Source organism: Aulostomus chinensis, chromosome 13 (assembly GCF_037954235.1).
Source record: "Aulostomus chinensis isolate RoL2024-O1b breed Wild chromosome 13, RoL_Achi_v1.0, whole genome shotgun sequence".
In the NCBI taxonomy this organism is placed as follows: Eukaryota; Metazoa; Chordata; class Actinopteri; order Syngnathiformes; family Aulostomidae; genus Aulostomus; species Aulostomus chinensis.
Genome location: NC_141332.1, coordinates 17,975,738 through 17,986,393, shown reverse-complemented (window position 1 = coordinate 17,986,393; position 10,656 = coordinate 17,975,738). Strand labels below are relative to the sequence as shown.

At 40.9% G+C, this 10,656-nt stretch overlaps 2 protein-coding genes across 4 annotated transcripts; one reads left to right on the top strand and one right to left on the bottom strand.

Moving 5' to 3' along the window:
* Positions 1-253: 253 nt before the first annotated feature.
* stx5a (syntaxin 5A) lies at positions 254-7,258 on the top strand. 3 transcript variants are annotated; one of them, XM_086221784.1, is made up of 12 exons: positions 254-380; positions 833-1,042; positions 2,227-2,297; positions 2,616-2,671; positions 2,777-2,847; positions 2,983-3,099; positions 3,410-3,466; positions 3,577-3,658; positions 4,870-4,956; positions 5,107-5,210; positions 5,468-5,589; positions 5,853-7,258. In XM_086221784.1, exons 2-12 carry the CDS (start codon positions 980-982, stop codon positions 6,010-6,012), a joined length of 990 nt encoding a protein of 329 aa, XP_086077910.1. In that variant the 5' UTR covers positions 254-380; positions 833-979; the 3' UTR covers positions 6,013-7,258. The 3 variants fall into 3 exon arrangements, with proteins under 3 accessions (XP_086077910.1, XP_086077912.1, XP_086077911.1); XM_086221785.1 differs by having other exon boundaries at positions 261-380; positions 914-1,042; XM_086221786.1 differs by lacking the exon at positions 4,870-4,956 and having other exon boundaries at positions 5,853-7,257.
* Positions 7,259-7,509: 251 nt separating this feature from the next.
* On the bottom strand, positions 7,510-9,977 carry LOC147251255 (protein RD3). The gene is made up of 3 exons (XM_086221787.1): positions 9,732-9,977; positions 8,910-9,217; positions 7,510-8,146 (listed from the first exon to the last, which is right to left on the bottom strand). The coding sequence occupies exons 1-3, from the start codon at positions 9,735-9,737 to the stop codon at positions 7,780-7,782; spliced, it is 681 nt and encodes a 226-aa protein (XP_086077913.1). The 5' UTR covers positions 9,738-9,977; the 3' UTR covers positions 7,510-7,779.
* Positions 9,978-10,656: the final 679 nt, after the last annotated feature.

Here is a 10,656-nt window from a genome sequence, read left to right as displayed (position 1 = left end):
TGGAGTGATTTCATGGATTAAAATATAGAAATTTGTTATCGGCTCCAAGTCACTGGGAAACCTCTAAGTACAATTAAGGCCACAATCTAAATAGCTTATTATGTCGTCATTAAAAGTCTGTATTTGTTTTTGCTGTAGTGCCTCACAGTGTAAAACAAACTGAACCTGAATTACATTACTGCTCGTCATCCTATGATTTGGAGAAGTGGCGGCCCCTGGCGTTCATGCTTCGTATCTACAAGGATCTATGTCTCGTTTAAGTAGACGTGGCAGTGACGTCAATGCCGGAAATGACCCGGATCGGAACTTTAACTCCTGGGTTGATTAGTTTTTACCAGAAACATCGAAGGCTGTCGGAATATGTTGTAATATCGATCCAGGTAAGATGGAACTTATTGATTTGTATCTTTTAAATATGAATAACAAAGAGAGAGGAAATTTTGGCAGAATTTCACGAAAGTAAAGCAGAAGAAACCGTTTAAAAAGCCCAGTTAGCTTTCTGAAGCTAACGTTAGCCTGTGGTTAGCCGGTCAGGCTGTGATCAGCTGTGTGACGTGATGGACGGCCTTCATACATACACAGCCTGTTCAAGACTTTCGATAGCAATTATTTCCACGTTACGTTACTAATTGGGTCATGACGTGTGGGTTGGCTGTTATGTTGATATTTCTGGTCGTGCAATTTAAGTAAGCCGCGTTGATACCGTGGAGCATTGCTGATGGCTAACGGTATCACAACGGGTTTAGCTGCTTGCTCAGGTATTAGTTATTGACATATAGATGTAATTTTGACGGCGTGGCTACATAACCGTATATTTATCTCCTCTCGACAGACATGCATGAACACATGAAGGGTTCACCGCCTTGGTTGTGAGTGTGACCACAAAGCCGGGGTTATTTTACTCTTCCATCAGTCAGATCCCAGGACGCGGACGTTGGCCATCCATCCAGGTTTCTAGTGGACGAGGGCAGGTGACAGGATGACGTGCCGGGACCGGACCCTCGAGTTTCAGTCAGCCTGCAAATCTCTACAGGGCAGACAGGTGTGTTTGTTGGTACCTCATGTTAGCATATACATTTAAAACGAGTTTCCCATCAGTTAACACACGCAATTACCTCGCATGGGAACATTGTGTTATTGAGTGTAGTTGTTGGGCAGAACTCATCGTTCTTAGTTTGGTCTCTTTGCTATCCCATTTTCTGAACTTTAGTTTCAGTTTCTGCCTTAAGTTAATGCATGGCGTAACCATCCATTAACCCTGGTTGTGTCAAAGTTGATTAGTTATTTTTATCTTTTATCTTGCAATGTTTGGTATTTCTATTCAGCGTTTTTATGTTGTTGTTTTTTAGTTGCACATTTATTGGTTTTGTAATGTGTCATCTGATTAAGGAGACATGCCAAGGATATGCTTCATGTCATTTAGAATTTATTTAGTATCTCCAATACCACTCTACATCGTATTTGATGTGTCTTCAGTTGGTATTTTAAAACTATTTTTCAAGGAGCCCCATCAAAACATTTTAGTTATGTGTGGGTTAATCATATTTTATTTTCATGAAATTTGCTTCCAGTGATAAGAAAATAATCTGAATGATACAGTCATATTGATAAATCCAGTTTCACAATCATGCTGTGACATCATGGAACAGAGAGCGTTTTCATTCAACAGTAAAGACAAGCCTTGGATTCATTTTCTGTGAGTCAGAGGAGAAACAACCAGGAACAAGCAAGCATGCTGTTTCCAAAGTGAAGAAGTGATCTTTTGAAATAGTTGTAATCCATTATTGATTAAAGTGATGGCTTTTGCCATATTCCAGCGGCCCTAGTTATGTTACATTCATCAAATGTATTTCTACTTTTAATTTTAATTGGATTTGGCCTCACAGGTCCAGGACAGGACAAGTAACTCGTATACAAAGTAACTGTGAAAACATTAAGTATTAATTAAGTATTATTAAGTAGTAGAATCTAGCCAGCATCCTAAACTTACAGTGTATTAATTTTGCTGTGCTATAATAAAAGTGGCAACACATTTTGTGAGATTACCATATTTTATCTATTTTGTTGTTGTCGTTGTTTTGTCAGCTGATAATTGACAACAACATGAACAGTTGAAATTGACTATCAGGTTCCTGACTGATTAGTCATGAGTCAGTTTTGCTCCTATCTTCAGTTACATGTCAGTGTCTCAATATCACATCAGTCTTGTCTTCATATTCCTATCAGAATGGAGTCCAGCCCAGTAAACCAGTCCTCAGCAGCCTCAGGCAGCGCAGCGACTTCACAGTCATGGCCAAGTGAGTCAGTTTAATATGTTTAAGACATTATAACTATTTACTATTTTCGGTGTGGTGCATCATTTCATTCAAACATTACTCTCCCCCTCAGTGAAACATGAATACTGTAATTGTTTTGAAATCATTTTAATGTCACGACTGTTGAAGTGACAACACTAGCTTACAAGAGAGATTGAAGGCATATGAATAAAATGTACCCAGTATTCTTACTCAACTCTTTTTAAGAACGTTATTGAACCATAATTCCACATGACGTCAGTGACCCTCCTTTGGAATGTTTGGGAAAGAGAATGCTAAATTATCTTTGCTTCCTTGTAGGAGAATTGGAAAAGACCTGAGCAATACCTTTGCCAAATTGGAAAAACTCACAATTTGTAAGTGACACGTAAATGTTGTTCCAGCATAATTTTGTGAAGGTGTGTGTGTTTGTGTGTTAATTACTGATGCTGATTCCATGCGATGTTGCCGTTCTGTTTTAGTGGCAAAGAGAAAATCTCTATTTGATGATAAAGCAGTGGAGATTGAAGAGCTAACGTACATCATTAAACAAGTGAGTTGAAATATTAACATACCATGAAATGTTTTGTGGGAGTTCATGATGTATTTGGAACATCGTGGTCATCTCCAGTCAGAGAAATATTGAATAAATGACTAAACTACATAGCATGTCTTTGTTTGTGTTTAGGACATCAACAGCCTAAACAAACAGATTGCGCAGCTGCAGGACTTGGTCCGGTCTCGTGGCGCTCCGGGTGGCCGACATATTCAGACTCACTCTAATACTATAGTGGTTTCGTTACAGGTAATACAGGCTAGCACATTCTTTTGATGTACGTGAGTTCAAGCAGATTTTTGTAATTTTGGGGCTGAATTCTGACAAAGGCTTTTAAATGTAAAACAACTGTTACTGTCAATATTGTTATTGAGGAGAAGGACTATAGCTGGAAGAGAGTCTGCTGGTGGAATAACAAATATGTCAAGGACATTCGTTTTACATCGTCTATGAAATGGTTGCTTCAGAAAATGCTGCTAGAATAACAGTGGCGCACATTAACATGCTATTTCTGCTCTGAGCAACACTTTAATGTCACTGTATCTTTCACTGTCCACAGTCTAAATTGGCTTCAATGTCCAATGACTTCAAATCCATCCTTGAAGTCAGAACAGAGGTGAGAATCTTTTGAAAGAGTCCTTCAGAGGGGGATGATAGATGGAAAGTTTTGGGAACAGGTTTCTTCACGGTCCAGTTTGCCACAGTCATTTGTCTCTGTGCCTGCAGAACCTGAAGCAGCAGCGCAGCAGGAGGGAGCAGTTCTCCCAGCCTCCCGTCTCATCTTCTCCTCTGATGGCCAACAACTTCAGTAAGTTGCATCTCAACCCCACACTTGTACGGTGGTTGTGTGTCACAGTTTTCTCAAGGGTCTCGTCTTAAATGTATAGCACCAACAGGTAAACACTGCATCCTCTTAAGGGCATGTTCACTCTGTACTGTTGCTGTAGCCACTTCAATGGTGATTAAAACACACTGTGCAGCGTCAACTCAACTAAAGCAGCAACAAGCAGCATATGTGCAAAATTTAAACAAGCTAAACACTTCCAACACAGGAGGGAGGGGGCGGGACATCTGTGAAAATTTGTCTGACTTCCTGTTGTCATTGTTCTTCTAATTATAACCTACACCTACCTCAAAGCCAGCCCTCTCCAAAATATGTGCTAAGCACTTCAGTGTTTACGCACACACACGCACACACAAACACACACTCACAGGTTCTACAGTGTAAAATGCAAAGCAACTCATCGGGAACCATAAGGGGTTTCCGGGTCCTGTTCGAGGACACGGCAATACAATCTTGAGAGAGTCAGGGATCAAACCAGCCCCTCCTACCCTGAAGCCATACCTCCCCTCGTGCTTCTTTGTGTGTTCCTCAAAACCGTTCACAAATCCATCGTTGCGTAAAACGTTGCTTGCTCCTCATCTGGTTATATAAGCAGGAAATTTTCTCGCAGTTATAAGAGTGAACACGCCTTTACCAATTATTTGTCATGGCTTTTGAGCAAATTTTGAAAAGTCTGGCTTCTGCTTATTCGGCTTGTTTTGGTTGTTTTTTTAACAAAAAGTTAAAACAGACTGCTAAGAGACCCTCTAATCCTTGTGCAGGCATTTATGCTGGAAATAGAATGCTTAATTGCACGATTCAGCTTTGCAGGTGAAATCTCAAGCAATATGCTGACTGTAAATATCCTAAAACAAAATCTAGGTAACACATTTACCTACAGATTTAAGGAAAAAGTGATAAAGGTGCCTTCCAGAATTGAATCTGCTCTTGACAAAGACAAAAGTGTACTCATTATAACTAAAATATGATTATTGGTGCTATTGCTTTATACTTTTATCATAGTAGTGCGTAGAATGAGCACATTGCTTGAAATTTAACCAGAAATGTCACGATGTGTACAGAAACATTTGAGTGCCAAGCCCCAGCTGTTGCAAAAGGGAAATGCTCGAAATCCTTGTGAATGATTATTACTGTATTTGGTCCTCCTGTAATGCAAAAATTAAAAAATATTTTAGGGAGCCGCAAAAAAGGGGCCCAGGAGCCGCATGCAGCTCGCGAGCCGTGCAATGACTACCAGGGCTATACAACCTCAAATTTAAAAGGTATTTCCCTGGAACGTTTGACTCTCCCAGCGGGTATAACTAGCTACTGTATGTGCCCGCTGTTCTTTCTGCTTTTGGTCTCTATCATTGAGGATGTCAGTCTGGTCTTGTTGAACCTGTGCCTGTCTTCTACTTGTTGTCTCCTCTCAGAGAGTTCAGTCTTGATGCAGGACGAGACCAGGAGCATGGGGGATGTGGCCATCGACATGAGCTCTCAGACCAATCCAATGCAGCTCCAGCTAATCGACGAGCAGGTAGGCCTCGTGTCTAATGATGTAGGTGGAAGAAAGGGGATTTTTATTTATTTATTTTTTTGGTGTCCGTGCAATTGGTTTGCACAGTTTTGGGTTAAAAAAAACTTGCCGGTTTTTCAAATTTTTTTTTTAGTTTTCACTACAACAATAGAAATTTATCTACCGTAATTTTTTAGACATGGTGGATGTGGATCAGGTGATCCAGTATGTGAACAGTACACACCTTGATTATTCTGTTACCCACTTTACCTCCACAGGACTCCTACATCCAGAGCCGTGCCGACACCATGCAGAACATTGAAAGCACCATCGTGGAACTGGGCTCAATATTCCAGCAGCTCGCACACATGGTCAAGGAGCAAGAGGAGACCATCCAAAGGTAATGATGAAGATGAAAACATGAGGGTTTAGGAAATGTGTAGGAGTGTCTTGAGACAAACAACAAATAAATGAAAAAAATAAATTCTATGTTGTGCATCCTTTTAATATGGCAATAGAAAGAGCAGTATCGGGAGTTCATTTTGTTAAATTATGACTTTTCAGATTAGGAAATGCTGATGTCCCTTGTTTTGAAACGTTTATATTTATTTCTGTTTTTTAAAGTACCATGTCACTGATCACTCTGTCATGCTCTCCTCGCAGGATTGACGCAAACGTGGAAGATACGCAGCTGAACGTGGAGGCTGCTCACACAGAGATCCTCAAATATTTCCAGTCCGTGTCCTCCAATCGCTGGCTGATGATCAAGATCTTTCTCGTCCTCATCATCTTCTTCATCATCTTTGTTGTCTTCTTTGCTTAAAGAAAAGAAGGAATGTCTCAGGGGAAGTAGAATTACTGTAAAGCAGGACTGAGATGACACGTCTGGACAACGTTTTTGAAGGAAACACTTTATCAAAGTGATGGTCTGAAGCTCGGGATCCCCTCAGAAGAATATACTGTCCGTTCTTCTCAAGACACAAACAGACTTTGTGTCTTAATTTGACAACGCTGTGGAGAATGAAGATGACAAACTTTGTCCAAATAAATTATATGAAATCCCCATTTTGTATAGAGTTAAAAGAAAACTGTTTTGTATTATACTTTGACCAATTCTACATAAACATTTAATCAAAATGGCGAAAAAATTTAATGGTTTGATTCTGCAAACTGTCTTTTTAATTTAGATTTTTTTTTTTCTTCCTGTCTTGTTCACCTTGTTCACCACACCATTCATTGTAATTTCAGAGCCAAACTATAAAACTGGAATTAATCCTCAGATTATTTTTTTCTTCATATTTTATCTGGACTGTAAATGGAAGAGCATGTTCGGTATGTCAGCATTGTTTCACCCACGCCCACTGTGAATATTTTATACTTTCTCTTTATTTGCCAAATGATTTGAATTGTGGCACAACTCAAAGACTTTCTCTGGGCTCCGAAAGCCACAGCATAGCCAGCTGAAGGGGACTTTGCTTTGATTCATGCTTGAGCTGCGTAAAACGTTAACACTTGATGGAACGACACCATTTTTAAAGAGCAACTGTATGGACTGTGGGGTTGCCAGCCTGAAGGAAATCCTAAACAGATTATTCAAGTATGTGAACAGACTCCAGGTTTGACATCACTGCTTATGAAGGGGTTGCGCTGGTTGTGAAGGGACACTAATGAAGTGACTTGCATCAGTCAGATTCCCTGAAGTGTCTGGATGTCACTTTAGCTTCCCCTTTATCTAATGTACAGGATGTTATTTAAAAACACCACCGCTTTTTAAGAAGAAAAACATTCTTCCTATTTTTTCCCTGTGTTTTTAGCCAAATGCCTTGACTTCAGTGTAAAAATTGAGAGAGCTGTATTGATAAGGAGCTGCATATTAATAAAATAATGATGGGGTGTTGGCATTTATGGCTGAGACTTTCTTGGAATAAGAGGATTAACCAATAGCTGGCAGTGATAGAATTAGCTATGCAAGGCTCTGAGCATAGACTAAGCAGGGTGGCTCATGTACAGTTCTCCCTTGCATCCACAATAAAGTGTAACTTGACACAAGTGGGCAAAAAAATGTAATGTTTCTTCTTTTAAATAAACTACACATACATGTTTGTGAAAAAGCTATTTTATTCACACGGCAGTGATGACACTTTTTTTTAAAATTCACAATAAGAATTTTTTTTTTGGACAGGATTTTAGTTGTGTCTGTTTCAAGGATTTGCTGAACAGGTAGGTTAAAAGAGCAGCCTGCTAAGTGAGCTTGTGGTCTGGAGCCAAACTGTTGACTGTCCAGACGGTTGCCCTCAGATGACCCTCTCTCTCCCCCCCCCCCCCCCCCCCCTTCTGCTGAAGAAGCCGGCTGCCCTCCTCTCTGTGTCACATGGTTTTAAAGGGACAGATCAAATTCATGAGCTGTACGTTTGATTCATTAAATGATTAGAAGACAGAAAACAAACTTTATTAAACTATATTCTGCCCTGCCTTCCCATAATGCTAGCCCTCTTCAACATTCCCTCTTTTGTCTCCCCATGTTTAGAATGTGCTGACCCTCTCTCTTGCCCCAGCTCTTCTACTAGTACTCCTTTCACTCATCTTCCATTCACCCATGGGCGCTTTGCTCCAAAGGAGTTATTTCTGGCATGCTCTTGCTCCTCCCCTTCCTCAATCTGGCCTTGATAGCTTCATCCTCTGCTTCTCCGTCCTCCTCTTCGTCGGACCAATCCACCTGCTGCTGCAGATTCCCTCTGGAGCCCCTCATGCCCCCTGCCTTGAAGAGGTGGCCAGTGCGGAATTTGGTGCGGAAAGTAACAAAAGAGAGGCTCTTGCTGCGCTGCTGCTTCTCATACACAGTGTCTTGCATCTGCAGATCTTCGTTGCTCTCATCGATGCAGTCGCGAAGCACTGAGCGGAACAGTCGGGGAACCTCATGAACCTCAGGCTCCATCTGTGACACCAGCCTCCGGAACCTGCAGTGATAGGAATAATCACACTGATTAGGAATGATGTGATCTAAAAAGAAAAGAAAGAAAAAAAACAAGTCAAAACAAAAAAAAAGAAAAAAGGTCTTCCAGAGAGGAAGGAGACAAATGTAGCTGTCATGCTTCTAGGAGCCTGAATCTATATAATCTACACTCTTGTTTGGACACAAACCCTGATCAGGCTCAAAACTGCTAGCTAGAACCAGTAAAACCAGCACAATTACGCAGTGGTAGAAAGACACCCTGCTGGTCAGACGTGAAATGTAAGTGTGCTACTGATGAGTCATTAGTGACATGGAGCTCTGATGCATTCATAGATAAAATGGTTATTAAAAAAAAAGATTATGAGCTGGGCTAAATGATAACTGGGTTCTATTTAAATAGAGCCTTTCCTCCTTTACACACACACACACACACACACACACACACACTAACCTCTCTTCTCCTCAGAGTTAGATATCTTACAAGAGAAGCCCTGATAGCAGGATTTATGATATCACAAATATTTTTGAAGCTGATTCTGCTGATTCTGATCAGATATTCGGCGTAATCTGGTATCATGTTGAACTCCAGTGCACAAGCATAGCAGTAGGAGATATCTTGTGTCCAGCAGTTTCACTCATGAATCAGTATATCGGTACAGCTCTCAGTCTCTCTATACTTCACTGCATGTTTCTGTATCTGTCACATGCTACCAGCGTGAGCCAACATCCACACTCTCCCACAGTCTCAGAGTTGTTGTTTGTCTCACCTGACGATCACAGGTCCACACTGTGCAGGAGGGATTTTGACACAGAGGTCCTGCAGCTCCACCAGGTCATTGGGGGTCAGCTCGTAGGGCTGTGGGTTTGGTGTGTTGGCCAGCCAGCTGTAATCAGCTGTGGAGGAGGAACTGCGGCGACGGCGGCGACCCTCTGTGGCCCGCTCCAAACGGATGCGTTCAGTGCGCTTCACCATGGCCCCCAGCTCCAGCATCAGAGTGTTTGTCACCAGCTCCTCGGTGGAGCGCTGGCCGGGCACTTTGGGCTCGAGGGAGAAAACAGCTGACCAAGGAAACATCTGGGAAAGAAAAGTTGCACCAATAACCATAAAATCAATAAAATCTATCATCAATCAAGATGCACCAGTGCCAATGGATGTAGAAGTCATACCTCATTCCATGCTCTCTAATATTAGGGATTGGTGTTTATTGATCATCACCTGCGATACTTCATCTCTTATCTTACGTAGCCTTTACTTTGTATTTTGGACATATTGCTGCTACACTTCAAGGTATGAGGCACATATTTTGTAAATATTTTGTTTGCAGTATTGTTATAATTTCTTATTCTATATTGTTCATGCATTTAGTGTATATATGTCTACTCCATCCTATTGCTATTTCCTACACTTAGATATTACTAGATATTGAATGGGAGCACATCTATGGGAATAAAATCACACTTTTTTTTATAAAAAATGTGATTAAAAAACATATAAGTGCTAATATAACATCAACTAAGTCACTGATCAATATCAGCCATGTATTCTTGATACTCTTCGTTGTTATTGTCTTCAGCTAATAAAGCCTTACCTTCATGAAACTGAGTCAACAAAGCTGCCGTGCGTTCTTGTCTGATTGAGATCCACCGGTTGTGTGGTGATGCCTAGCAGCCAGGTGAACTGTAGGCCTCCATGAGCTGATGAAGGGTGGAACTCCTCTGGTGGAACACAGCTACCTGACTGCCTTGCTACCTTTGACGGTCCTAGGCAAACAGTAGGTGTTTTGCGAGGAGCGCGTGGAGTGTGTGTGTGAGTTTGGGATTGAGAATAAATGTAATCCTGTATTAACAAAGAATAGATGACGAGATGAGCTTACCACATGACACAAGCATACACCTGGGCGTTGGGTGAGTGTTGTCAGTATTTGTGGCCGACTGAGTTGAGGTGTTAACATGATTTAAATGTTAAACTGCCAATTTTAATTAATTTTTATGGGGAAATAAAAGAATATTTGATCTCATACACAATTGCAGGATGGAAGGTGCTTGCTCAGATGCACTTCACACCACTTCTGTGGTGACTGACAGATTTTTCAAGAGGAGTCATAACATTTTAACTTTGCAACTTAAGTCTTTGAATCTTGCATAAACCTTAAAAAATAACAGTTTTAATGTCAGTGTAAAGTTTCTTACTCCGTCAACTGTCATCATATAAACACACATATAAGTACAAGGTTGTTTTTGGCCAAGAATGACATAACTACTGACATAAACCCTCACTCTCACACCTCAAACAGTCAGGTGTTAATAGTCTGTCTCGCTAGCTAGCGTATGATATTGTCTGCAGAGGTAACTGCAGGCTATTTTCTGGGTTTCCACACGGCTCAGCACTGAGCCACCAAATCCCAGATTACAATCAAATCCAGAGCATACATGGAAGAGGTGGTTGTAGTGATTATAATCTAATTAAAGCTGCCTACAAGTTGCTGTTGTTGGAGGGGAAATGTTGGTTCCCTA

Coding starts and splice junctions, on each gene's coding strand:
- LOC147251255 (XM_086221787.1), bottom strand. Junction 8,147..8,909: donor TGTGGACCTGTGATCGTCAG/GTGAGACAAACA, acceptor CTATCACTGCAG/GTTCCGGAGGCTGGTGTCAC.
- stx5a (XM_086221784.1), top strand. CDS start 980: ATGACGTGCCGGGACCGGACCCTCGAGTTTCAGTCAGCCTGCAAATCT. Junction 2,298..2,615: donor GACTTCACAGTCATGGCCAA/GTGAGTCAGTTT, acceptor GCTTCCTTGTAG/GAGAATTGGAAAAGACCTGA. Junction 2,848..2,982: donor TAACGTACATCATTAAACAA/GTGAGTTGAAAT, acceptor GTTTGTGTTTAG/GACATCAACAGCCTAAACAA.